Source organism: Eumetopias jubatus, unplaced genomic scaffold (assembly GCF_037043125.1).
Source record: "Eumetopias jubatus isolate StellerSeaLion01/CBP00866 unplaced genomic scaffold, mEumJub1_p1.0 scaffold_4, whole genome shotgun sequence".
Lineage (NCBI taxonomy): Eukaryota > Metazoa > Chordata > Mammalia > Carnivora > Otariidae > Eumetopias > Eumetopias jubatus.
Window position 1 is genome coordinate 99475676 of NW_028274810.1, and position 27828 is coordinate 99503503.

General features: G+C 45.5%; 1 protein-coding gene and 1 pseudogene across 5 annotated transcripts in view; one reads left to right on the forward strand and one right to left on the reverse strand.

Annotated features, from left to right (window-relative positions):
* The window catches only part of PEX14 (peroxisomal biogenesis factor 14), a 143575-nt gene that overhangs the window by 110117 nt on the left and 5630 nt on the right, over positions 1-27828 (reverse strand). For 2 of the 5 annotated variants that reach the window (XM_028108469.2, XM_028108470.2), the window contains exon 2: positions 17326-17373. In XM_028108469.2, the coding sequence (XP_027964270.1) occupies positions 17326-17373 (48 nt within the window). Of the gene's footprint in view, positions 1-17325; positions 17374-19437; positions 19565-23099; positions 23269-27828 lie in introns of those variants that run through there. The other 3 variants (XM_088022614.1, XM_028108472.2, XM_028108468.2) reach the window with 3 other exon arrangements.
* Positions 23989-24102, forward strand: LOC114213418 (U6 spliceosomal RNA; annotated as a pseudogene).

A 27828-nucleotide genomic window follows, 5' to 3' on the forward strand; every position in this document is an offset into this window, starting at 1 on the left:
GCCAGGCTCCTTTAATTAATGAACCTGACTCCTCACTCTTCAAAGGAAATCTGCATAAGGGATATATCACAGGGGTGAACTGACCCCCAATCAGCGCTATCTGCTCACTCTGCCTGATGGCAGCCAGCACTCTGCACCTCCAACAGGAGAGTGAGGTTGTCCCCACCCCCCCCCACCCTCCGCTACACATCCCAATCTGGCACAAGCCTATTGTGCGGTTAAGGCCATAAAACATTTCTTGGAACTTAAGGGAAGAGAAGCAAGCTTTCCTGGGTGTGCCCAGCAAAACCCAAAGAGAATTAGATTCCCCCTGGTCTGAGTGTTCCCTGATTTCACTTTCTTCCCTCTGCCAGGATGAAGTGGGGAGTGCAGGCGGGAAAGACAGCCACTGTTCCAGGGTCGACAAGCAACAGAGGGAGCAGGCCTGGGCTTTGAAAAACTGTGGAAAAGAAATAAACACAAAAGACCTGGGATTGACATTTCATCCCAAGAGCTGAAATGAAACTCTTTAAGGCAAAACAGGTGGGGAAGGAGTCATGACCTGAAGATACTGTTCACAGGGTCTGGAGAAGAATCTGTGCACATCCCAAGGATGACAAAATGACCTCAAGATCTGTTTCCGGGGGTTCCTCACCCATTCCTGACACTACTCCCTTCTAAGCCAACACTTGATTACCAGTTTTTAAAGAACTGGTTTTCCTTCTGGCTGTCTGGGCAGCACAGCCCAGTACTGTTTGTACAGTGCCTGCACCAGGACAGCCTGCCGCCACTCCTGAGAACGGTTATGAGCTGGCTTGTAACGACGTTCACTGGAGAGCAGGCTGCCTTTGGCTGCAACAGAGACTGGAAATGGTTGCAAACAAAGTCACAGATGCCAGAACATACAAGGCCTAGGTCAAATCAAGACGACCCCAGGTAAAGTTTCAGGTAGATCTGAGATCTGAGATCCAGTAAGAGACTCTAACGGATCTGGCAATCATGAAAACAGGTTCTGTCTGGTCACTATCATCTGATAACCATTTCTCAAGGGTCTCTCAGGCCCACGGCAAACCCAGGGGAGCAAATCTGCATCACTGACCAAGTAAACACACCTCCTCTACCGGGGGGGAGAGAAAGTTCTCAAGACTATATACCCAGTAACACACTTGCTGCAGTTTTCCCAGTTTCTCATGTGATTTGGGCTATAAAACGATGCTGGCGAGCTAGGGGGAAATAGCATCAGGGTGAACAAATGAAAACTTGGGGCGCACTGTCCTGGCTTCCCAGTTCTCCTAGGGCACTCTACAGCGCAGATGCCAAAGACTGAATTCAGTTATCTGTACTCTGCCAGAAAAGGGGGCTTTAACTTCCCAGTGTTTCTGCTGTTGTGAATATGATTTTGGAAGACAGGGAAACGAATACGAACGTCAGTCTCTCTGATGGTTAAACCGTCAAATCCATGTGAGGCATGATCAGTCACCGACCAGTGAGTCTAACCCCATGGCACCTGTCTTGTTTCCTGGCGTGGTGACCTTCGGCCTTTATGCCCAACACCCAGCCACTAACACCGCACATCATCTCTGCACTCCCGTTAGATCTGTCCCCGAATCCATCAGCGCACTGTGACCTGGACCCACTGACTACGGTGCTGCAGGGAGTTCCAGGCTCGGAGCACCACGGATGATGATAAGGAACAACCACTTCTGTATTCCCAGACACAAGCAGCCAGAGCTGGGTGAAGGATTTTTTTAATTTCGCCTGGTTTTCCAACCAAGACACTCTCAAAGTTCATCGGTCTTTGAAGTGGAAGCATTTGATTTTCGAACAAACAAACAATTAGAAGCACGGAACTAGCGAGAACACGGAATTGAGGACGAAGGTCGGGACATGTGAAAACGCGGGGCCGGGAAGCAGCTGAGATCAGAAATGCCCAGGGATTCTTAGCATGGGAGCTCACACCAGCAGGCCAGGCACTCTCTTCCCAGGGTGTCTCTAGGGGAAATCACCCATCGATCCTAGGACACATGCGTTCTAGGACCAATCCCTTACCTCAGAACAGCCTCTGCCTCAAATTCCTGCTTGTGCTTTAATGTTTAAATTATTAAGTGCATTAATGTATTTACATTATTCAAGTCTTATGTGCATTTTTCTGAGATAATTTATGTATAAGAGTTTGAATGTCCATGACTGTTAATGTCTACAACCCTTCCTGTTCATTATTGATTCTGGAAGAAAAAAAAAAGTCAGAGTTTTAATGCCTTATTTTTAATGTATTAAGAGTCTGAATAAGTGCCTTCTTTTTCTTTTGTAATTTCATAATTTAAGTAGTGCATTTATTAAACTGACACAGTATGAATTGTGGTGAAGCCTGGCACGGCTCCACGCCGCCGGAGCAGCCAGCTGGAGGAGCGTGCCCGCTCCTCCGAGACCAGGCGGCAGCTGGGCGCTCAGCACCCGTCCCACCTCCACGAGGCCAGGACAGGCAGCAGATGGGCTGCAGGCCCTCACCGAATTTAGGCCATGCAAGCAGATTTCGCTTCCTTCGTTTTCAAGTTCTTGCCCCGCCCCTCTCCTTGTTCAGTAAGGGTTTCCAGAATGCTGTTGAGCTGCCTCTTTCTATTAAGGCAGAAGTTTTCTGTCCACGGCAAGTCCCCGCCCTGCGTGCTCCAGGTGATACCCAAACTGGCCATCAGCGCAGTTTTTTCAAAAACAACATAAATTCCAGGGCTTGGCATAGCAAAAACAAGCAAACAGAACAACTATTTTTAAAACGGAGGGTCTCAAAATGCACACAGACATCTCAAAGACAACACCTCCAACTTGAGCAGAACTTCTTGGAGATCCAGTTCCCCAGCAGAAAAGCCCTCTTTCAACTCTGGCCAACAGAGCGACAGTGACACCCAATGGCCTGTTGGTTCAGTCCCAACTGAGCATTCCCCGTGTCTCCCGCAGAGATGGGTCTCAAGCCGAGTTCCTGCGAGAACACAGAAGCTCAAAAGAAACTCAGACAACAGGTACTCATCGAGAAACTGAATTGCTAATGGATAAATTTCCTGCCGCTACACGGAGTACATATACACACCGTATGTAACAATACACGTGTGCGCAAACTGCACAGCAGAACACACATCAGTACGGTCTCTTTCTGACAGGGGATGTGAGCACACGTGCACATGCACACACACCAATGCACGATGCATGGACTCTGCCACACTGTACAAGTCAACTTGAAGTGGCAGAAGGGATGCCAGAAGTTGTTCGTGCTGTTTTACAACCAGACTGTTTCTAATGTCATCCGTGTACGTGTACACGCTTCTAATACATAAACATTATATGTGTTCTTAATATATCATCTCCCTTTCTTTTTTTTTCACTTTTCCCTGTTTCCTTCTTTTCTTTTTTGGCTACTCATTACCATTCTTTAACTGTTACAATTTATATCAGCATATAATGTTAAATAATTACAGGGAGCGGAGCTCACTCTAGTGAGGATATAAACGCGCTGTGGGAATCTACAGATTTAAACAAATAACGCTCACAGCAGGGGGTGAGCGGATGAATTAGCATTAATATCCTGCCTGGGAGATCCCAGTGCACTGGTACTGCTTAAATACAGATCTTTTCTGTAACAGTCAATATGACAGCTCCCGGCAATACGGCCCCTTTCCCTTTCCCAGTCAATATAGCAGCCAGTGAAAATAGAAATGTCCCTGTAGCAATCAATATAGCAGCCAGCTAAAATAAACCCTTCCCTTTTAAGGGCTATATAATAGTCAGCTAAATGGAAGAATTGGCACCCCTGCTGGATAGCTCAGCAGAGAAGCCATGAGCACTAAATGATCCTTCTGCTTCTCCAACAGGCCCTGCCCAGGAAGGGCGAAAACATCCATAGGTAGGGAATCCGGGGAGAGCCTGCAACAGACACTTGGCAGGCTGCTCCTGGTCCCCAGGAGTAAATGTCATTCGCAGGCTTCCAGGTACCTCTCACTGAAGTTTAATTAAAATGGCCAGAAACTCCAGAATCCTTGCTCAAAAGGTCAGCGGGAACAGGGGAACATCTGTCTCCAGTGGGGAGTGAGAGTATCTTGATGTGAACCCCGTGCCCCCCTCCCCGCTCCTGCCTGCCCACTCCCGCCCTGCTCCCAGCCTGCTCCCCACCCTGCTCCCACCCTAGCCCCAGAAGGGAAGAGTATTAAGTTAACAGCCTGTGGTTTTCTGTTTTCCAGCAAAAGGGATGGCGGTTGTGTCAGAATCAGACATCCAGCCAAGTGGGTGAGAAACAGCATTCTATGTTGAATGCCGCCCAGCAGACAGATACACAGAACTCATTTTTAAAACTCACAGCCATCACTCTGTTAAATATTATAACGATATCCTATTCCCCCTGCCACGCCCTGATTCTGATTCACAACTTGGAAAACACTCTCCTTCCTTGGAGACATATAGGAAAGAAGTTTAAGTATAACAGAATTCAGAGGATGGCTTGCTCTGAAGGCCAAAACAGACCAAAAGCCTTTCAAAAAGAAGAAAAAGAAAAACAAGGAGTATCCGATTAAGACAGGTTCCTGTTCGTTTGAAGTCCTCGCTCTTTTTCATTCTAACTAGCTACTTCTAAAATTAGTTCAGTTGGATGTACGAATTTGACAAACGTGGAATAGAACCACTGACATCAGTGCAGGCTTCCAACCGACACTCCTGAAGTTAATGCTGGGATTCTGTTATGCTCCAAAGCAGATGAACATCAGGGACTCACCCCACCTTCATTAAAATTCCACAATCTGTCTGCCATCCTTGGGGGAAATCCACTGAGGGTCCCTGTTTCCCTGGCCAGGTGTTTAACACCCAGTGTTGCTCATGTCATCAATCAGGTGACTCAGTCAAGTGCCACAGTGTCAGAAACCGCCGGAAAAAAGATCCTGCAAGTCCTGGTTTGAGAGCTCAGGTCCTTAAAAATTTAGATCCCAACATCCAGCCTAAGCTATAGGACTCAGCAGGTGCTCTTGACTTCAGGAATTCCAGTTAAATAACATCTTGGAGCAAAAAAGGTTGGCATGCTTGCACAAGGCCCTCTCACGGAAATCAGCACTTCGCTGAGGGAGACGGGTACCTGGTCCTCCAGTCGGTCCTAGGAAATCCTAGCACGCTCGCCACCGTGATCGTGGCAGCCACAAGGACAGAGATGGATACGTGGGGAGACCCGGGAGTCACCCATAACTGCAAAACGTAGATTCACAGAAGGTGAGTAGCTATTATGATCTGACATGGCACTTAGCTTCTAGAGCTGCCGCCAACGAGTACTTTATAAACTTTGATGTGCAGAGACATTTGTTTCCAAGTCTAAGCCCCACACAAAAACTGGAGGGTGCAGACTCTCAATCAGGTGGCTGGAGAGAACGCGGCATGGTGTTAGCAGACTGCTCCATCTGGGTCCTCAAAAGGCAGAGGGGAGGCAGGGAGGAAGGGAGAGAGAGAGAGTAATGAAAGAGAAACAAAGTATGAAAGGGAAGGAGAAAGGAGAGGCATGGGAGAAAAGATGGGAGGTAACACAAGAGGAAAGAAAATGAAAAAGACGAAAAGCCCACTTTGGCATTTGCAGTTTAAAGCTTTCAGGGCATTTTATGAAATGACAGTTGCAATAAAACAAACAGAACGGTGAGTCATCGGGTTTCCAACTTCTGAGTCAAAAGGGGCTGTTTCTAGACAAAGTGCAAAGCAGCTCTGCTGCAGGCACACTTACGGTGCCTGTCAGAGCGACAGGACAGGATGTGGAGAGAGGACAGGGAGGCGGGAGTGAGCACCGTCTTTGCTGGCCCCGGTGTCACTGCGGATAAGGACCGTCAAGGTTTAAGCCATAGTAGTGGGAAGGCTATAGGGTCTCAGCTATGATGCCCCCTCCGACGCTCCCTGTCATAAAACGCCCGCTTCATGTTGCTTGCGCGGCAATGACACACCACACGCCCGCACACGTAGGCACCAGTGGGCACCTCACACCCTGAGCCCCCAGTCAGAGGCAGGCAGCAGCTGTGCCCCCCAGCTCCCAGGCCCCGCACACCGCCCACCAGTGAGTACACGCACACTCGCACACGCACGCACGCACACTCCACAAGTACATGCTGAGTGCCTACTTCCTGCCCAGAGCAGAGCTATAAGGATATTTCCCCATCCCACAGAGGGGTCAGCATGATGCCTAGGTGCCAAACACCCAGGAGACAAACAAATGAAACGCACATTCTGCTTGGAAATACGGCCATACAACATGGGGACGCCTATGCTACGTCTGCACCTAACAGCCTTACACCAGAGCTTGCTAACCTAATAGTGAGATGCAACTCTTCCCCCTCCTGTGCCTCCTATAATACAAATCAGATAAAAACCCGACAAGGTGACTAAACTGAGCAGCCACTAGACTTGCCTTTACTTGGACACAGCTGACAAAACTACAGAAAACCACTAATATCAAGAGCATCTTTTATCTGCAGCCTGCCACCTAACCATTCTAGGCTCACAGGGAACCGCAAAAAAAAAAAAAAAAAAAAAAAAGAGAAACAAAACCTATGCTAATACTTCATAGACATAACAAAGAGGCAGGAACTAATAAGCAAGAACAAGATGGACATGAGAACCACACACAGGGATAAATAAAATGAAGTTGACATCTGTAAGTCAGGGAGACCGTGCTCAGCAATTAGAAAAGCCAAGGTACAAAATTAGGAAAGGCCTGATCCAGTCAAGCCCAGCCCGGTGGCAGATACAGAGTGATAACTCACAGTTGCTAGGTGGGCAGCCAGTGCCAACCACAAACCATCACTGGGCTGTCTTCCCTGTTGATCTATAATTGGCAAGTCTGTGATAGAGCTACCAATTATCTTTAGGCCCCCTGTATTTAGTTCACAGACAAAGGGAAGCAGGAGAGACCAGTTAGTAATGAGTAAGTAATGGCCACTAAAATACATTGTATTTTACAGAGCTCCTTCGGCAGGAAAAGCCATTCGGAAAATAAAAAGTGAAAGAATGAAATAAGCTAGAGAAACTCAATTTTCTTCTCCCTTCTTCCCAAAGCCACACTTAGGATAAAATGAGGTTTGTGCAGGTTAATCCTTATGAGGTAAGAAAAAAATGATTAAATACATTAAAAAAATCAATCGTACATTAAACCAAATCCAGGAACTGCGAAAACAACCACCACAGCGTTGCTCCAGCCAGTGTTAGCTCTGCCAGGCTGGCCAGTGGGGGATGCCCCACCTGATGGAGCCCGCGGAGGCCATAGAAGATGAGCAGAAAGGGGAGAGAATGTAGCTGGGGGGTGGGATTCCGGGTGGGAGGGACTACAGATCTGGATTTCACTGGAATAAAGTTATTTTCTAGACATAACAAAGAAAGAAATAAAATGTTGTATCAATGGGGCTCTGGAGACCCGGATGAATTCTTCAAAAATCCAATAGAAGTAACAATAATAATTATAATCATTTGATAAACAGAAGTTATAAACCACTGTCAAATGACTTGCCACTATTTCTAGTTATTTCTTCTGTTCATTAGCAGATTCTATTAACTGCTATTTTTCAGAGAGAGAACTGGAGGGGTGAGGTGAAGAGGCATGCCTTTGTCTTTGAGGAAAGCCACTCTCGGAGCTGGCATTGAAACTCCCACCCTTCCCCGGTGCTCTCAGGCTCAGGGGTCCTCAGATGAAAGCCCCTGCAAGCAGGCAGAGCCCTGAGAGCAGCCATCAGTCACTAGCTCCTCCCACAGTGGAGTCAGGGCTGAGAATTCTTAGCTAATCCTAAATAAACCTCCCAGGACTGAAATGTCGTGGCCAATTTGCTTCTCGGTGTGTACTGCAACCATCCGGTTCTGCCTGCAACCAAGCCTTCCCCTTTCCATCACTCGCCTGAGCCACGCAGCTGGAAGATCTGAGGGACAGGGCCCTGGCAAAATTTGGGCTTGTGGGAGGGTGGTGCTAGTCACTCACTTCAACAAGGCACAAGTTGGCCATGTATCAGACTTGGGCCGCAATGTCTAAAACAACTGGCAAACGCAAAGTCTCCCCTTCGATGTGCTCGTGAAGTGAGTCATTTAGAACCGAAAACACACCTCTGTAAAACCCAGCTTGGGGTGGGGGAGAGAAGGGGAGGGAAGCCCAGGGAAGCGCCCAGAGGAAGAACAGGTAATCAAGCATATGACAGTCGTGTTCCCAACAGAGTAAAGACACGTGCCCACAGGGGAAAATTTCAAAACATCTACACATTATTAGAGTGGGTTATCAATGGCAACAAGTAAGATCTGACAAAGAGATTTTACCCTCTTAAAGACATCGCTACGTCTCTTATCTTCAAAGCAAGTGAACTCTGCTGTTAACTCTGACAGTGAGGGATTTATGGATGTCGATGGGGACACAGATAAAGGATCTACCTGAGGGGGGCAGAGAAAGCAAGGATGGAATACCCTGGATCCTGCAGTTTCTTTACTTAATGTGGATTCAGGTGACTCCCCCGAAGACCTGCACAGCCCAGCACCACTAAGAGCTAGAGTCAAAAGCAAATTGCTCAATTGTGGAACCTTTCCTCCGACAGCAGGAGGTAAAACAACAAGCAGCTGCTGCCCCCTAGAAGCTGGCAGGGACATCGCACTTTGCTCTAGAGACAGATGAAAAGATCCTATTATCGCGCCTCGATTCCTCAACCTGTCATTAGTGAGGTACAGGGGTGCAGCCGCCTCCTCCAGCATGAGGAGGCCCACATCACCTGTGATAAATTAATAGGTGCCTTTTCAACAGCTAAGATGCATACAAAAGACTCCCACCGGGGAGCACGCACGAAGGCAGCAGCTTCAGAGGCAGCACAGACGCACCAGGCAGCCCCTGAACAGAGCCAAGGCCCCTCTTGCACACTCTGGCTCCAGGCGGCGCAAGGTCAGCACGCTGTCCCTGCCTGGGACTCAGACAAGAGAGCTGGGCTGTCCGCACCTGGGGGGTTCAAGCCCAGTCCCGCCCCCTGCAAACTGTAGGAACTGGCCTGCCCTGGGCTTGTTTCCTCATTGTAAACTGAGGAAAAGAGTAGTTCTCACCTGTTTGTTAGGATGAAACAAGCTAACAAAAATAAAGAGACCAGCGCCAAGGCCGGCAAAACACCCCGTTGAAGCCCTCCTGACCTAGGCCATCAGAGCCGGTAATTGGTCAGTTAATCGAAAAATCGGTTAAAGCCGGGAATCATTAAAAATGGAGCCTACTCTATATACCTTAACCATTTTACATTAACTTAAAACCTATAAACATACAGTCATTTGTTAATCTTTTGATGTGGAGCCAAGACCTTTTCTTTGAGTGTGGGCCCACAGACTGAAGTTCCCAGACGTCTTTCTTGCATAAACCCCACCCATGACACACCCTTCACAATTTCTAAAGCAAAGTGAGAACTTAAAGACACTAGTAACGCAAATCAAAGTACTTAATACTTGTAGATTTTTATGATCTTCCCCCAGTTTGTCATCTTGCTCACACCTGAAAAGACATTCTACTTGCAATTCACATTTACCAAAGCATTCAAGCTTAGCTTTCACAGAAACTTCTTTTCACACTTAATGTTTATAAAACACTATATTTGTAGCTCCCTCTGTTCACTTTTGTATTCTACCTGTTTATAGCATATTTAACAAAACTGCCTCATTCGCTAACAAATAAAATTGGCACCCACAGGTTCAGGGCAAGCTGATGACCTCTTGGTCTGCAGAATAGGGGTGGGCATGACGGGCCGGGAGCCGCCCGTTCAGAGCACCCCAGGCCTCCTGGAGCGGCTTCCCTGGTGCCATAACAATGGGTCCGTCGTTTCGAGGAGTGTGTCTAATGTGAGTTCCTGACGCTTTAAAAAAAATACTTATTTACTGATGCTGCCGCTTCACATGACAAGAGGTTTGAAATAACTCCCAGAGGTACACACAAGCCAAAAGGATGCAGCAAAAAAAAAAGTATAAGGAAAGGGGAGAAAAGATGTTTAATACATATTGTCCACGTTTTCCCCTTCACCATCAAAATCCATCTGCAGTGAAGTGTGGAAAAACTAAACCATTTATACAAATCATCAAGTTGCGCACCTGATCCTGTTAGCAGCTCCTCCCCACCAGGCTGGAGAAAGCTGCCCTGCCCCAAAGACCCTCTTGCTGTGGCCCACTGGGGCCACAGCAGACAGAGAGACAGGGAGGGAGGGAGGGAGGGGGGAAGGGGGGGAGGGAGAAAAATGGAGAGAGATAGAGAAAGGCCTCTTGACAGACACCACAGGGTGAAGGCTGTGACTGGGACCCAGAGCGCCACGCCACAGACTCAGTAAGCACAAAGAGGCCCCTGTGCCACCAAGGACACCGCTAAGGCAGGGGGTCACAAAGATGGCAGCACGTCTTTTTCTCGACAGGGGCAATTTATCCGATCCACTGGGGGCTATGAGTTAGCTCCTCTGTGACTCTGAGCGTCAGAGAGTGCCCCCGGGTAGATTTACCTCAAGAATCACTCAGTGTCGGCCCCATCTCTAGACTGTTCAGACAAACTCATAATGGCAGGGAGAAGATTTGTGGAGCAACAAGCATAAATCTTGGTTATAACTACAAACCATAAAAGAAAGGCGAGCTGGGAGGGAAGAAGGAAGGGCGGCGAATGCGTCCTCCTGCAAAGCACCACTTCATCTTCCTGCGGCTTCTCATAGCACAGAAGTGGGATTAACTACAAGATCGTATTTTTCAAACCCAAATTGGTCTGCATGGTTTGAGAACGTGTGAAAATATTTCAAGTGAAATTATCCTGGAAAATGTGGGGCACCTGGCAGTCCTCAGTACATGACATTCAGCAGTTCTCAAACCAGGGGCTCGTGGGAGATTTACAGAGTTTGCCACATGGAATACCCATCTTTTAGGTGGCACTTAAAAAAAAAAAACGCTTCTAAGTGAAAAGACTTTCAAGTAAGATAATGATCGATCTTAAGCAAAAGAAAAACCTTTGAACGCCCTCTGCCCAAATAAGAGCTTCCTTTACCCCCACCTCAGCAATGACCAAGGGCACCTGAAGAACTCTGAGACCATCTCCAGGAGAAAGGGGGCAACCACAGCCTTTCCTTCTGGAAGAATGATGCGGGTGACAAGATTACAGACTGAATTCGCTCAATTTCTGTGCGACTCTGCAAAAGGCACAGGGGTGCTGGGCTCCTGAGTTTCCAGGACACTTGCCCGGTTGGTCACCCGACAGTCAGGGCCTCTGACTGCAGGAACTGTAACAAATACCAAGTATTACTATAAAAGCCAAGAATCCAAAGTATAAACAAAGCTGAGTAACTATTTCAAATTCCATTTCCCTAATTATTACTCCTAAGAGTTTCGATTCGTCTAATAACTATTTGTAAAAGGATACCTTAAAACTGAAGAAAACCACCTCTTCATTTACCTGAAAGAGGAAAGAACTTAAAGGGCCCCACCTAACTTATTCAATAAACCTCCTCTAGAATAGGAAGGACGAAGTAGAGAGATACAGTAATTTCAAAATCAGTAAGTGGCCTAGAGATGATAGACAAGCCACCCAGAGCCGGAATGAGGCTTTTCTCAAGTTCATCCAGCTCCGAGGACTCTCGTCAGCTTCCTCCCCCAACGACCTGAGGACTCGCTGGCACCCTCCTACAAAGGGGTATCACTGTCAAAAGAATAGCATTTTCATCACTGAAGGCACCAGGCCTGAAGCCTGCTCCCAGGACGAAGGCGTCAGAGGGGTACCCCGCCAGCCCCACCCTTCAGTTGTCTCTTCCTGATTTCAGTCCCAAGTTTCTCAGCAGCAGTTGTGAGGGGCTCACTCCCGCCCATGTACTGCTAGTAATGGTTTAAGTACTAAAATCTGCAGATGATTTGCTTTTAAAAAATAAATAAGTAGTTAGCAGATTTAGGATTATCCCTATGATGTCACCCCCATTCACCTGTATCCAGACAGATGTCCCTGAGTGGAAATTACAGCTCACCTGAGTAAACCTAACTCAGCACAGGAATCAACCACAACAGATTCTTACAATAATAGTGCTTAATACTTTAGATTTGCCATACTGATTTATTTTTCCTGAAAAAAATGACAGTTTTCTGAAATCTCTAAATGGGCCAGTTTCATTACCCCTGTGCTTGTGAATACATCTTCATGAATACAATATTAAAATGAATTTGGGCCGCCTGGCTGGCTCAGGTAGTAGAGCCTGTGACCTTTGATCTCGGGGTTGTGAGTTCAAGCCCCCCATCGGGTACAGAGATTACTTAAAAATAAAATCTTTTTGGGGGTGCCTGGGTGCCTCAGTCATTAAGCGTCTGCCTTCGGCTCAGGTCATGATCCCAAGGTCCTGGGATCGAGCCCCGCATCGGGCTCCCTGCTCCGTGGGAAGCCTGCTTCTCCCTCTCCCACTCCCCCTGCTTGTGTTCCCTCTCACGCTGTGTCTCTCTCTGTCAAATAAATAAAATCTTTAAAAAAATAAAAAATAAATAAAATAAAATCTTTTTTTAAAAAATCCATTTTATTTCTCCACGAATTGCTTTGAAGTTTATGAAATATATGCATCATATGCTCCATATATGCACATATACATACACACATATGCACATGAGTATACACAAAGAAATGGGTTGAACATGTGAATGTCATCCTTCAGAGATTTTTGGTGGAGACAGAACATGAGAAGCATCTGTCCCCAGTGAGCCCACCAGCAAGTATGTCCAAAGAAGTCTAGCCACAAAAGATACAAATACAGGGTGAGTGCCAGGAATACACTCACTCGCAAGGTCTCTAGGAGACAGGCAACAAGCCATAGGCATTCTTAAAGAAGAGCTCACAGACTAAGTCCCTGAATTCATCAAGATATTAATGGCCTTTTGATTACCTGCCTCTGGTCAACTGACTTAAAAACCAAAGAGAAAATCTTCGGTGTCCCAGGCATAAGGTAGATGAGCTCCCCAAGAAGGACTGAGGTCAGATCGATAATGTAGGACCCCCTGGGCAAGGTTCCATCAGCCTCAGGGAGAAACTGGAGGCCACCGGATACTTCTATACTTAGAGGGCAAAGCTGAGACATGGCCTGGCTCAGCGAGTGCAGAGCATCCTTATTTTTAATAATTCAGCCTACTAAAAACAATTAATCCTAGGTAAGGTGATAAAGTAGAAATGACCATCATATTTTATAAAAATAAATCTGTCGTAGTTTGGGAGTATTGGGGTGGAGGGATGCAGGGAAAGGACAAAAACCAAAACAGAACCAAAAACCTATACCTGTTAAGTCACAGGAAGAAAGAATGGCAGAAGACACATCCATTAGGAAGAACTTGGTGTCAAAAGAGCAAAAAGTCAAAATGCTAATTTAACCCAAATGCGTAAGCATTGTATAAAATAGGTGGCCTGCAGTATTGCTGGATATTGAGGAACATGTGTTGAAACCTGTGAGCAAGATGCAAACGAAACCTTATTTATTGCTCACTTCAAATAACCTAAACTCAGATGACTAAAAGGACTCTCAGATGGTTACTTAACCCTAGTTTCTGGGGCGCCTGGGTGGCTCAGTCGGTTAAGCATTTGCCTTGGGCTCAGGTCATGATCCCGGGGTGCTGGGATCGAGCCCCATGTTGGGTTCTCTGCTCAGCGGGAGCCTGCTTCTCCCTCTCCCTGCCACTCCCCCTGCTTGTACTCTCTCTGTGTCAAATAAATAAATAAAGTCTTAAAAAAAAAAAAAAAAACAACCTAGTTTCTGAATCCCAGCAAGACAGAACCCGAGTTACTCCATGCCAACAACTGTCCACTCATTTAAAGACCCCTCGGCCAGGTGGGGCTTGATCCTGCGTGAGCTGTGCAGGGACCTGACCCAGCGCCCGAGCACATGCCCACACAGAGGATGAGAAAACTGGGGTCTGAGAGAATTTACAGAAGGTTTTCAACAGGTCGTTGGGCGGGTGGGGGGCGGGGGGCTGGAGGTCGGTACTCTGGAGGACTGTCAAAACTCCTTGCCCCAGGAGGCAAAGCTCAGGGAAGAAAGTATGAAGAAGAAAAGGCAATCGGCCATTTTAACTTTGGCAGAGTTTTATCATCAATAATAAGGGAATTTCAACTGGGAGTTTACAGAATTTATCAAGACCGGTCTGTTCACCAGTCTCCAGCCCTGAGGGCATTACGACATTACAGAGCAACTATCTCACTAACACGGCCAGGGTTGCCAGGGTGGCTTTCTCATGGCGGGGAGGACCGAGGGGCAAGAGAAGGTAACATGCAATCACCACGTGGGTGGGACCCAGACAAGGGGGCGGCTAAAAACACCCGTGTGTCGTTTCCAGACTACAAGACGATACTCCTCACCACCCCAATCACACACCGTTCTTCTGGTCGAGAGAGGGCAGAGACGAAAATCAGGCCCTCCTTCTCTAGCAGATAAAGCAAAACACTAACGCGAGCCCCCGAACATCACCTGTCCCGGCCATCTGCGTTGTACCGACCACTCCATGGAGCCTCTTCTGTCACAACTCACTTCTCTAATAAAGGGAAAAATTACTCCAAAGTGATCACCTAGTTCGGGAGACCAAGAATAAGATGATGTGTCTTCAGTACCCTATTCTTAGCCATTTCAGTGTAGAGAACAGGCAGCTTCCACGAAAGAATTTTATGGAAAATATGCTCTCAGTTAAAAACAAAAACAAAAGCAACTTAGCAGGGTGTTCCCTCAACACTGGAAAATTCTATTCCTCAAGACCTGGCTTCAAGTTTCACAAAAAAACATCCCTAAGTACACCCCAGGCAGAACTCTTCCTTCTCTGAATAATGAGGGCTCTTATACTCCCAGCCAGGCAATTCTGCACCAAATTATATGCGATTCTGTACTGTTTGCTAAAATTATATATGGTCTTGCGCTGTCTGCTAATTGTTTCATGTGTACAAATGCCTTTTCTTCCCCAATAAAATGAATAAATTACTTAAGAAGAAGGCTCAATTTTCTTCTTCAATTGTCTGTTCCTCCTGAGCATCAACAGACGGCTAATGCACACGCCTGAGAAACCTCCCCTAGGGAAGGGGGACTTGGACAGAGGGCTGTGGGCTTTCTATGGGTGGGGGATACCACCCCATCCCTTCACCAGCACCCTGTGACTCTCACCCAGCCTACTGCCAGCTCAAAGTCCTGTACCCCTACCCACCACGAGTCCTCACTAGTCCTTGGCAGGCCCCGCTGCCTGGCACCCTCCCACCACTGCTCTCGAGAGGCAAAAGTAGCTCACACAAGACCATACAACTCGGCTGGTGCCCTCATTTAATCAGGCTGCTGCGAGTGGTTGGCCAAAAGCAATAAGGGCATGACTGAGAGACTGTGGGAGTTTAATATAAAAAAATTAATAAAAAAAAAAGGGAAGGAGAAAGGGTCTACCTTTTAATAGGGCCCTAATTACCCAACTCATAGGATCAGCCCAAGTGAGATGGGAGTTTATTTCAGGGTTTTTTTTTTAATTATTGTTTTTTTTATATATATATAAATTGCTGCTATGTGTTTTCTTTCCTCTGAGCAATTATGTAGCAAGTACGTAAAGAGGGGAAAAAATATTAATTAAATATAAGGTAATTGTAGAGTTGGCCTGGAGAGAATGAGTCTGAACTCTGGACAATCACAGGCTACTAGGGTTTGAAGACTGCTCGGGGCCTCCCAGAAAAGAAAGAAATGAAAATACAACCAAACAACAAGCAGATGCAGAGTACAGCAGGAAAAGAGCAGCATCCAGAAACGTTAGCACAGCAAAGGGGCTGCCGGGCTCCAAATACCCAGAAATCAGCAAGGCTGCCGTTGCTTAGGGCTCGCTGCTAGAAAGAACTCCCAAGAGTTTACCCAATCATGCTGCAAAAAGAAGCACCAGTCAGCTCTGCCGGGGATCAGCAGTAAAGTCAGTAGATAAAAATGTAAAAGGAGGGCGCCTGGGTGGCTCAGATGGTTGGGCGTCTGCCTTCGGCTCAGGTCATGATCCCAGGGTCCTGGGATCGAGTCCCGCATTGGGCTCCCTGCTCCTTGGGAGCCTGCTTCTCCCTCTGCTTCTCTCTCTCTCTCTCCCCCCCCGTCTCTCATGAATAAATGAATAAATAAAATCTTTAAAAAAAAAAAAATGTAAAAGGAGACCAAGGAGGTAAAGGGCTGCAGAGGACTACAGCATTCAATTTGGACTTTAGTCTGAAACTAACCACAACTCCAGCCTGCAGGGCACTGACAGGCCCCAGGGGAACACTCCAGCTCCCTAGCTAAGGGCCTGGCAAAGCAAAGTCCTTCTGAAGCCTCTGGCTTTCCCACCACCCTGACCTCCAGGACAAACCCGGGCAATACCAAGAGTGAAACGAAGCCACTGTGGGGTGTGGTGGGAAGGGAGCTGGACTTGGTAACACTTGGTAACAGTGGGTGTCACAGAAGACAACCACACTTCCCTGAAACAGCCCCAGCAGGGCTTACGTCACCCTGGTCTTTAAGCCTCAGCCAAATCCAACTCACCTTCTGCCTTGGAAAGCCTGAGTACGGGCTAGAATTCAGGCCTGTTCACGCCAGCTAAGGACCTCACATCACCTCCTCCCACTACTACCGGAGGAGAAGCAAGAAAACCAAACCTGGGAAACCAAAACTGGGCGGTGCATCCCTGAGCTTGCTATCACCATCCAAACAAAGACAAAGCTCTAAAAGCTGGCCCTCCATAAAACTTATCTGGTTAGTGCACAACAGGTCTTGCTACTCAACAAACAGAATTTGCAGTAGGCCCTGAAATGCAAGCTAGGATGAAAATGGGGGGTGCTGGCAGGGACTGGGGCTCAGACCACCAAAGCAAAAGCGCTTCGTGAAGAAAGTTACCTTCAGTACTCAGGAGGCCGCTGCCCTGTCAATACTAGAAGCAGGTAATGTTGGTACGAGCATCACAAATTACCGACCAGGCAAAAACAGAACTCCCTGCCTTACCTGTTCCTCAAAGGCCACCTGACAGCGCTCTCACCCTGAAGGGCAAAATGGCTATTTCAGACAATCAAGTAGCAACTTGGTCCCAACCCCACCTCCGAAGGGTTCAAGCAACCCACTGATTACTACTGATCAACAACAAACAAAGTGGTGCGTCAAGCCCTGAGGTAGATGCTCTCTGTTTCAGAAAAGACCAGGCTTTACTAAGGAGGGAGCCCACTAACCCTGCATGCCAGAAAAGAAATCAGAAATCAAAGGTCATTAAGTTAGTCTCCACACAGCACTTACTTTTGAAGAGACACTAATGATGCAAAACTATAGGATCCTAGGATTTCACACACTCACACAGTATTTTAATGATTAGAAAATGATACTATATATCTTGGGTACTTACCAGAGGCTCTCGAGGCACCACATTTTCACTTCCTGGAGTAGAGCTTGGCTGCAAAGAAAAACAGAAACAAAAAATAAGATCACAGTGCCACCCAATGGACGTCAAAAAAACAAAGACACTCCATTCTCAAACAACACACACCAACACCTAGTCCTCTTATTTCTCACCAGCTTCTCAGACTGTAGAGTGTTCCACGGTGGGCTGCCTGTAAGAAGTGGCCCAGCCACGGAGTCTGAATTTGCCGGTGAACATGAAGAGACTGCTTCTGGATTCACTGCCATAGCACATCAAGGAGAAGGCTAGGCTTGGCTTAGGAGGGCCCGAGATCAGCAGCTGAGCAGCAAGGGCTGGGGACCATCACAAGATCCACAGCAATAGCGAAGTCCAGAGGAAAGGTTTCATGTGAGAGCAAAATTTCCCTTTTGCCACCTTCCCACCAACTGATGGGGAAAAGCAGAGCCGAAGTGGAAAACCAGATCCAGCCACAAGGGGGCCCCAGGTGCCCACACTCTGGATTTTCTCCAGGCATCTACTTGGAACCAGAAAGCAAAGAAACTATGGACACTGGTTCCGATTTATCACCTGTCACTGAGGACAACAATCCCCAATACTAAGGAAGCTTGAATCTGTTGTGTAAATAAGGCAGTGACAGGCCGAAAGACCAACCAGCAGGCAGGGAGCATGTGGCCCACCGGCCTGGCTCCAGTCTGTCACCCTCTCCTCTCTCTGGAGCTCACATTTGCCTTCAACCCTTGGCTGATGATCTGGCCAAATTTAGAGAAAGGGAGAGACAGAGACAGACAGACTCGGAGGAAACTCACAAATCTCCAAAAGAATAGAACAAGCAGTTTGAGAGAGTTATGATTAGTTTACTGTTACTGATGTTCAAGCCAATTTCCAATTATCTACAGATAATATCCAGACAAGTGCAGCTAATCTGTGGGTCTCCGGAACCAGCCTCCAGCCTCCATACTCCTCCCAGTTTGTTCAGATAGCAAGTGCCAGGCCTCCGGCGGGGGGGGGGGGGGGGGGGGGCAAAGAAGGTGGGAGAGGAAAGAGTCCAGTCCACGGAGGGTTCCCAAAGATCTCCTCATGCCCCGTTGCCCCCGCATGGATGGCACACAGCACAGTGACAAGGACTCTGCTGGGAGAAGGACAGTATCTCTTCATCTAAAGTCCCAGCACAAGGCCAGCCTAAACAAAACCAAGTGGAAAGTCTCAGGGAATCTGAGCTCGCGTTCCCTGCCTCCCTTCCCCTGCCCTGCTCGCTCCCTCCTAATGTTCCCAGCAGGCAGCAGTGAGGGGCAGCAGGGATAACCCCCCACATTTAGATCTCTAGCCCAGACCCCCCTCGGAGTTCTCCATCCAGCCGCCTTCCAGCCTCCTCTGGACTCAACAAATTCCTCGGCAGATTCATAAGCCCCTCCCGTGGCCACACATGCCCTCTTCCACTGTTCCCTGTCTGCAAGAACGGCACAACCTTCCACCAAAATACACAAACTGGAGTCCAAAGGACCATTCTGGACAGCTCTTTCTCTCCCACTCACCAGAGCTAACACAATTATCAAGTCCTGCCAACATTCCTTCCTAAATATCCATGGAATCAGTCCATCCACTTCTCTCTACTTCTACTGCCATCACTTGGGTCAAGGCTTCCAAAAATCTCCTCTCTGGACCACTGCCAAGAGCCTTCGCATCAGTTCACCCACATCCATGCTGGCTTTCTTCTAATTCACTTTCCACACTGCAAACAGACTATCATTTCAAAACGGTAGTAATCAGATCTCACCCTTGCCCACCCCAGTAAACTTCTACAACAACAGCTCTAATACAGAAAACCCTCTCAACATGGCCACAAGGCCTTGCGTCCACTGACTAATTCAGGTGTGTGTGACGCCACACTGCCCGGCTCTGCCCACCAGACACCCGGGCCTTTGCACATGCTATCCCTGCCCACACCTCTGACAGTTTAACTCGTCCTTCAGATTTCAGCTATGTCACTTCCTTGGGGAAGCATTTCTTCTCTGACATCCAAAACAGGGTGAACTCTCCCTAATCTATACTAACACCATCCATCTCTCTTCCAAGGACTGAGCAGAACTGCAACTTTACCTGTGTGATTATCTGACTGAGGTCTGTGTCCCTCACCAGATTATGAACTCCACAGGGGCAGAAACTGTGTGATTCCTGCATCCCTGGGGCTTAGGACAGTATCAGGCACGGATCAGGCCTTCCACAGACATCTGCTGAATGAATGAAAGGCAACAACGAATTAAACAATGGTTCTTACTCAACTGAATGGATTATAGACTCAAGTTCATTATCTTCCTGAGGGCTTCCTTCACTCCACTTGGCAAATACGGAATGCTAACATTTATCTAGCTCTTTCTTCATTTAGTTCTACAATAAATTCTGAAATTATTGCTGATGAGAAACTGAGGCAAAGGAGGTTAAATAACGTGCCTGTGATGACTCAGCCAGTAATTGGGACTAACGGGATTTGAAACATTCTACTTAAAATCATAGAGTTTTAGACCACATTTCATTAAGCAACACTCTTAATGCTACCCCTCAAATAATAATGTGGGTTATTTGACTCAACAAAACTAACTCAAACAGCTTTAATACTTAGGAAGCCTCATTCTGACTTAACCCAAAGTTCTCTTCTTCCTGAAATACAACTAATCAGTATGAATCATTATCACCAAGGAACTTCCCTTAAGATTAGTTCATCTCTTGAATAGCCAGTATTTGCCCGAGGGAAAATAGTACATAGTACTAAGGAAGTCTCTTTCATCATATACCCTTTTGTACCTTTTTAAACTGTAAGCCACAGAAGTGAACTCTGCTTAAAAAATAGAATATTAAAATTTTCAAAAAGAAAGCTGCTCTCTCTTTCCAACACTCCCCTCTTCCTTGGGGGACCCACCACTGATGCTGGTTCCTTATGGATTCTTCCAGGGACATTCAGAGCATTTAAGAACCCATACGCGTATGTATACCTCCATCAAGGAATCTGAATAGTGACACTCTCCAAACTCCTCAAGTCTTGACTTCCAGAGCCTTCCTCAGCACACCAAAGCCCGGACTCCAAGCCCAGCCTGAGGGCTGCTAAGAGGAGCAAGATTTCCCCACACCCTGTTTGAACTCACAGTGCTACCGAGGTCTGTCAGACTGTATCAGTGGGCTCACAGAGGACCTCTCACCAATCTGGGAATTGCCCAACACTGATTATATTCTAGATGATTCTCCAGCTCATTTTGGAAGATCTGCAGTCTAAAACGGACCATCCCCCATTTCTCATCTCAATGTTCTTTAGAAAGTGGTTTCTTGATGACTAAAACAGCCTTCATCCTTACTACTCTCCACACTGATTTCCTTGATAATACCATCTGAAATTCTTCGTTCAATAACTAGTTTATTACCCCACTAGATTTTAAGCTCCCTAAAGGCAGACACTTTACCATCTTACTGAAGGCTGATCTTCGGCACTTAAAAGAGCACTGGTACCAAATAAATATGATCTTAACCTTTTTTTAACTAAAAAAAAAAAATTAAAACAAAGCAATCACTTCATACACAAATACATAAAGGAAGCAAGTAGAAGACCACAGCAGGACGTGCCCATCTTGGAACATTTCATCTACAACTTAACACAAACCTAGCCTACTCCCCAGTGCAGTGTTGTGGTCCACTGGTTCTCAACCCCAGAGCAGAATCACCCCCCCACACAACACCCCCTAGAGGGGCATTTGAAACTGTCGGGGGCGGGGGGGGGGGGTGGTTTCTGTGGTCACAATGACCAGGGGATCTCACTGGCATTTAGAAGGCAGAGGCCTGGGAGGCTCTACGTCCAGCACTGCATGCAGTGAACAACTGTTCCTTCCAAACACCAACAGGACCCCTTGGAGAACGCTGACCATTCTGCTTCCTCATGCTGAGGGGAAGCACAGACTCCCATCTTTAACATGCAGCATTAGGTGTCGCTTCAAAGGGCAAAGGTCTGAGCAGCCAACTGCTTGTCAGAAGCTCAGTCCCCCAGCCCGCGGGTCCGTCCAGCTCACCAGCCCAGCTTTTATGAAAGCCCAACACTTCTCAAACACCTGCCCCTGCATCGACCCCTTTTAAGTGGTCAAATCTATTTTCTGGCTTGAGACAAATCTCTACAAATTAAATTCCACCTTGATCCTGGAAATTTTGACAGGGCGGTCTTGACTTCAAAAATAACAATAACTTGGGCGCCTGGGTGGCTCAGTCATTAAGCGTCTGCCTTCAGCTCAGGTCATGATCCCAGGGTCCTGGGATCGAGCCCCGCATCAGGCTCCCTGCTCCGCGGGAAGCCTGCCTCTCCCCCTCCCACTCCTGCTGCTTGTGTTCCCTCTCGCTGTGTCTCTCTCTGTCAAGTAAATAAAATCTTTTAAAAAAATAAATAAAATGAAATAAAATAAAAAATAAAAAACAAACAGACAAAAAAAGACCACAGTGGCACAGAGAAATGCTCCCAGTTTGATAGGCACAGAGGTGCTCTCACTCCTGCTGCCAGGCGCTGACCTCCCCCAGCCAGAAGGTGTGCCCAAGTGCTGACCTTGAGGCACAGCAAAGACCAACGGCACACGCAGCTCAGGTCGGAGCACCTGGCAGAACATCCCGTCCCACCCCTGCCACGGGGCTCTGTCCTACACCGGTCTGGCCTATAGTTCTTTGCAGAGAAGAAGAAGGTTCAATTCAACAATTATTTTTTGAGAGGCACTGGCACAGAGGCAAGTGCATGAACTTGGAACCTGTAACTGAGTGACTGTGGGTACACTGTTCAACCTCCCTGAACCTCAGTCTCCCCACCTGTGGGAATAATGGGAAAAATACCACCACCTCACGACCAGGCTGAGATGAGATGATAGAAGTTCTATCCTCTCGCCCCTCTGCTCAGAATCAACCAATAGACTTCTGCGCTGTCTGTGATGGAGTAATTGGGACCAGATTTAACCTCCCACCGTGAACAATTAGAAAACTAAACAAACACATGACACCACTGTTTGTACACACTGGACAGTAGTAATTCCTGACAGAACAGAAACAAATGATACGAGCCCTAAGGTCACTCTGGTTTTCTGCCAAGAGGCATGTTTCAGACTAAGAAGGGGGGCGGGCGGATCCCAACAGAGCATGGCGGTCTCTTGCTGAGTTGAGGAAACAGAGATTAGGGTTCAGGGAGGCTAAAGCAGCTGAAAGTTGCAGGACAGAGTTCCAGACAGCAGAGGGCTACGCCAAAAGAAAGCTCCAGAAATCTGCACAGAGGTTCCCTTACGTCTTTGCTGCACAGTAAAATGTGTGCACACACAGAGTGAAACTCCACAAGGCTGAGAAACAGCAATGAAGAAGCCGTGAGGTGAATGGCTCCCAGAGTGGGGTGTCCTCACTGCTCAGTCAGAGCACTCAGTAGAGACTGGAAGGGCCACATCCTGGTAGGGGAAGGGCAGGTTATTCCTAGGGTAAAGGTCACCCTAGACCCACCCTAACAAAGCTTAAAAATGGGACTTGATGGAATCAAAATGAACCAAAAGTAACTTAACTACTCACCAGAACAAATCTCAACACTCTTCAAAGTAAGATCACAAAATTCAGACCCTCGACAATGTAAAATTCACAGTATCCAGCACCCAATCAATAACCTCAAAGATGTCAAGAAGCAGGGAAGTGTGATCCATAATAACAAGAAAAATTAGAAGAAATCATTCACAGACAAAACAACATTAAGACAGGTGTTACAGGGGCACCTGGGTGGCTCAGTTGTTAAGCGTCTGCCTTCGGCTCAGGTCATGATCCCAGGGTCCCGGAATCGAGCCCCATGTTGGGCTCCCTGCTCGGCGGGAAGCCTGCTTCTCCCTCTCCCACTCCCCCTACTTGTGTTTCCTCTCTCGCTGTGTCTGTCAGATAAATCAAAATCTTTAAAAAAAAAAAAAAAGACAGGTGTTATAACCTTATTCAAGAACTTAATGCAATTTTAAAAAATACATACACTGCATCATTATGTTCCACACCTGAAACTAATATAACATATGTCAATTATGCCCAATAAAAAGAAAATTCAAAGGAAAACAGGATCATAGTAAGGAGAGAAATATATTGCACAAAAAGAAAGTAGAACTTCTAGAGATGAAAATATACTATCTGAAATAAAAATTTCACCAAATGGGAGTGACAGTAGATTAGATACTGCAGAAGAAAAGGTAAGTGCACTTGAAGATACAGCAACAGATACTGACCAAAATGAAGGACAAAGAAAAAAAAGAAAAAGAACGAAAAATATTTGAAGAAATAATAGCTGAAAATTTTCCAAGGTCGATGAAAACTACAAACTCCCAAATCCAAGAAGCTCACAAATCCAAAGCAAACACAAAAGCATTCTAAGGCACTACACAATCAAACTGCTAAAAACCCATGAAAAGGGGGAAATCTCACAAGCAGCCAGAAAAAGAGAACCATTACCTACAAATATTAATCAAGACTAAGAATGACTTCAGACTTCTGATCAGAAGATATGCAAGCCAAATAAAAAATATAATAGCATTGTATCTTTAAAATGCCTGTGAGGGTAAAACCTGTCAGCCTAGAATTCTATATCCAGTGAAAATATATTTCAAAAAGAAGTACAAAATAAAATATGTGCTTCCTTCAGCAGCACATATACTAAAATCGGAACAACACAGAGAAGATTAGCATGGCGCATGGCCCCTGCACAAAGATGACATGCAAATTTACAAAGCATTCCATGTTTTTTGTAACGTGTAGAATTTTTCACTTATTTCTTCCCTCCTATTTTGGGTTTCATTTGCTTTTTATTTCTCTAGCATATTTTCTAAAGTTAGTATGGTACTCAAAATGTTACTTCCTTCCCAGCACTGCTTTGGTTGCATTCCACAAATTTAAATTATATTGTTTTCATTTTTGTTCAGCTCAGAATATTTTACTTCCCCTATGATTTCTTCTTTCACCCATAATTCAGAAATCCATTGTTTAATTTCCAAACATTTGGGATTTTTCCAGATTTCTTTTCTATTATCAATTTCTAGTTTATTTATTTATTTATTTTATTTTTTAAAGAGTCTACTTGAGATTCTCTCTCCCTCTCCCTCTGCCCTCCCCCTGCTCATGTGCTCTCTCTCTCTCTCTCAAAATAAATAAAATCTTTGAAAATAAATAAATAAATAATAAAAAATTAAAAAGAAATTATGTAATGAAACTTAAAAAAGAAAATTCTAGGCCCAGGTGGCTTCACTGGTGAATTCTAGTAAACATTTAAGGAAAAAGTAATGCCAATCTTATACAAACTATTTCAGAAAAAAGAAAAAAACAGTAAAATTTCCCAACTCATTTTATGAGACCAACATTACCTTAATACCAAAATTAGACAAAGATTTCACAGACACACACAAAAGAAACCTACAAATCAATACCTCTCTTAAACATAAATGAAGAAACCCTTAACAAAATACTAACAAACCAAATCCAGCAATATATAAAATGGATAATACTTCATAACCAAGTGGAATTTATCCAACAAAGTTGGTTTGACATTTAAAAATCAATCAACACGAATCATATTAATAAAGAAAACAACAGGATCAACAGATAGCAAAAAGAGCACTTGACAACATAATTTTTTCAAAAACACTCAAAAAATTAAAAAGTTGAAAAAAAATTAAATCTCCTCCATTTGATAAAGGGCACCTTCAAAAAAACCTAAGATGGAGGGGCGCCTGGATGGCTCAGTCAGTTAGGCATCTGCCTCTGGCTCGGGTCATGAACCCAGGAGTCCCGCATGGGGCTCCTTGCTCAGCGGGGAGTCTGTTTCTCCCTCTGCCCCTCCCGCCTGCTTGTGCTCTCTAATAAATAAATAAAATCTTGAAAAAAAAAATAAATGTGAACACTGAATTTTCTCCTAAGATCAAGAATAAGGCAAGAATGTCTATTCTCAATATTCCTCTTAACATTGTATGAGAAGTCCTAGAGAGCATATAAATTGGAAAGCAGTAAGTAAAGCTATCTTCATTTGCAGATGACAGGATCATCTACAAAGAAATCACACAATCTACAAAAAGAGCTATTAGAATTATAAGTGAGTGTAACACAGTTACAGATAGGAGGCCAACATACAAACTCAATTTTATTTATTTTTTTATCATGGTAAGTGCACTCTTTAATCCCCATCACCTATTTCACCCATCCCCCCACCCACCTCCCCTCTGGCAACTTTCAGTCTGTTCTCTATAGTTAAGAACGTTTCTTGGTTTGTCTCTCTTATTTTTTTTCCTTTGCTCATTTGTTTCTTAAATTCCACATATGAGTGAAATCATATGGTATTTCATATGGTATTTGTCTTTCTCCAACTTATTTCACTTAGCATTATACTCTCTAGCTCTACCTATGTTGATGCAAATGGCAAGATTTCATTACTTTTTATGGCTGAATAATATTCCATTATATTCATATATGAGATAGACACACACACACACATATATATCTCACATCTTCTTTATTCATTCATCTATCAGTGGACATTTGGACTGTTTCCATAGTATGACTATTGTAAACAATGACACAATTTTATTTTATTTCTATATACTAGCATTCAATGATTAAAAATGAAATTTTAACATGACATCCATAAACAGCATGCCAAAATATGAAATATTTAGAGAGAAATTTAACAAAATGTGTACATGACCTACAAACTTAAAGCTACAAAACACTAGTGAGAAAAATAAGACAACCTAAATGAGACACATATCATGTTAATGAATTAGAAGATCAATATTGCCAAGATGTCAATTCTCCCCCAAATTGATCTATAGATTCCACACAATCCCAATAAAAATCCCACCAAGCTTTTTTGTAAGAATTGATAAACTGATTCTAAAATTTGTATGGAGGGGCACCTGGGTGGCTCAGTCGTTCAGCGTCTGCCTTCGGCTCAGGTCATGATCCCAGGGTCCTGGGATCGAGCCCCGCATCGGGCTCCCTGCTCCATGGGAAGTCTGTTTCTCCCTCTCCCACTCCCCCTGCTTGTGTTCCCTCTCTCCCTGTGTCTCTCTCTGTCAAATAAATAAATAAAATCTGTAAAAAAAAAAAAAAAAAGCATCTGCCTTCAGCTCAGGTCATGATCCCAGGGTCCTGGGATTGAGCCCCACATCGAGCTCCCTGCTCGGTGGGAAGCCTGCTTCTCCCTCTCCCACTTCCCCTGCTTGTGTTCCCTCTCTCGCTGTCTCTCTCTCTGTCAAATAAATAAATAAAATCTTTAAAAAATAAAAAATAAAATAAAATAAAATAAAATTTGTATGGAAATGCAAAGGACCATAGCTAAAACAATTCTGAAAAACAATAAAGTCAAAAGACATTACACTACCTGATTTTAAGATTTACTATAAATCTACAGCAATCAAGACAGTATTTCATGGGGCACCTGGGTGGCTCAGTCGTTAGGTGTCTGCCTTCGGCTCCAGTCATGATCCCAGGGTCCTGGGATCGAGCCCCACATCGGGCTCTCTGCTCAGCAGGAAGCCTGCTTCTCCCTCTCCCACTCCCCCTGCTTGTGTTCCCTCTCTCACTGTCTCTCTCTCTGTCAAATAAAATCTTAAAAAAAACAGTATTTCATTTGCATTAGGATAGACAGAGAGATAAATGAAACAAAATAGAGCTCAGAAACTGACCTATGTATATACAATTTTTTAAATTTTTTTTAAAGATTTATTTATTTATTTGAGGGAGAGACAGCACGAGTAGGGTGAGGGGCAGAGGGAGAGGGAGACTCCCTGCTGAGCAGGGAGCCCAGTGTGGGGCTCGATCCCAGAACTCCAGGATCACAACATGAGCTGAAGGCAGACACCTAACCAACGAGCCACCCAAGCACCCCCAATTTTTTAATTTTTGACAAAGGTGGCAATTCAATGGAGAAAGGTTAACCTGTTCAACAAATGATGCTGGAATAAGTCATATCCATATGGGGGGAAAAAAGGAATACCAGCCTCTACCAATAAGCACATGAAAAGATCCTAATGTTATTAGTCATCACAAAAATGCAAATTAAAACCACAAGGAAATACCACTACACACTCAGTAGAATGGCTAAAATTAAAAAGACACAATGCCAAGTGTGGGTGTGGATGTAGGACAAGCGGAATGTTCATATACTGCTGGTGAGAATAAAAAATAGTACAACTTTGCAGAAACACTTTGTTTATAAGACTAAACATATACTGGGGCACCTGGGTGGCTCAGTCGTTAAACGTCTGCCTTCAGCTCATGATCCCGGGGTCCTGGGATCGAGCCCCACATCAGGCTCCCTGCTCAGCGGGAAGCCTGCTTTTCTCCCTCTCCCACTCCCCCTGCTTGTGTTCCCTCTCTCGCTGTGTCTCCCTCTCTGTCAAATAAATAAAATCTATTTAAAAAAAAAAAGACTAAACATATACTTACCATATGACCCAGCAATTCCACTCATAAGTATTT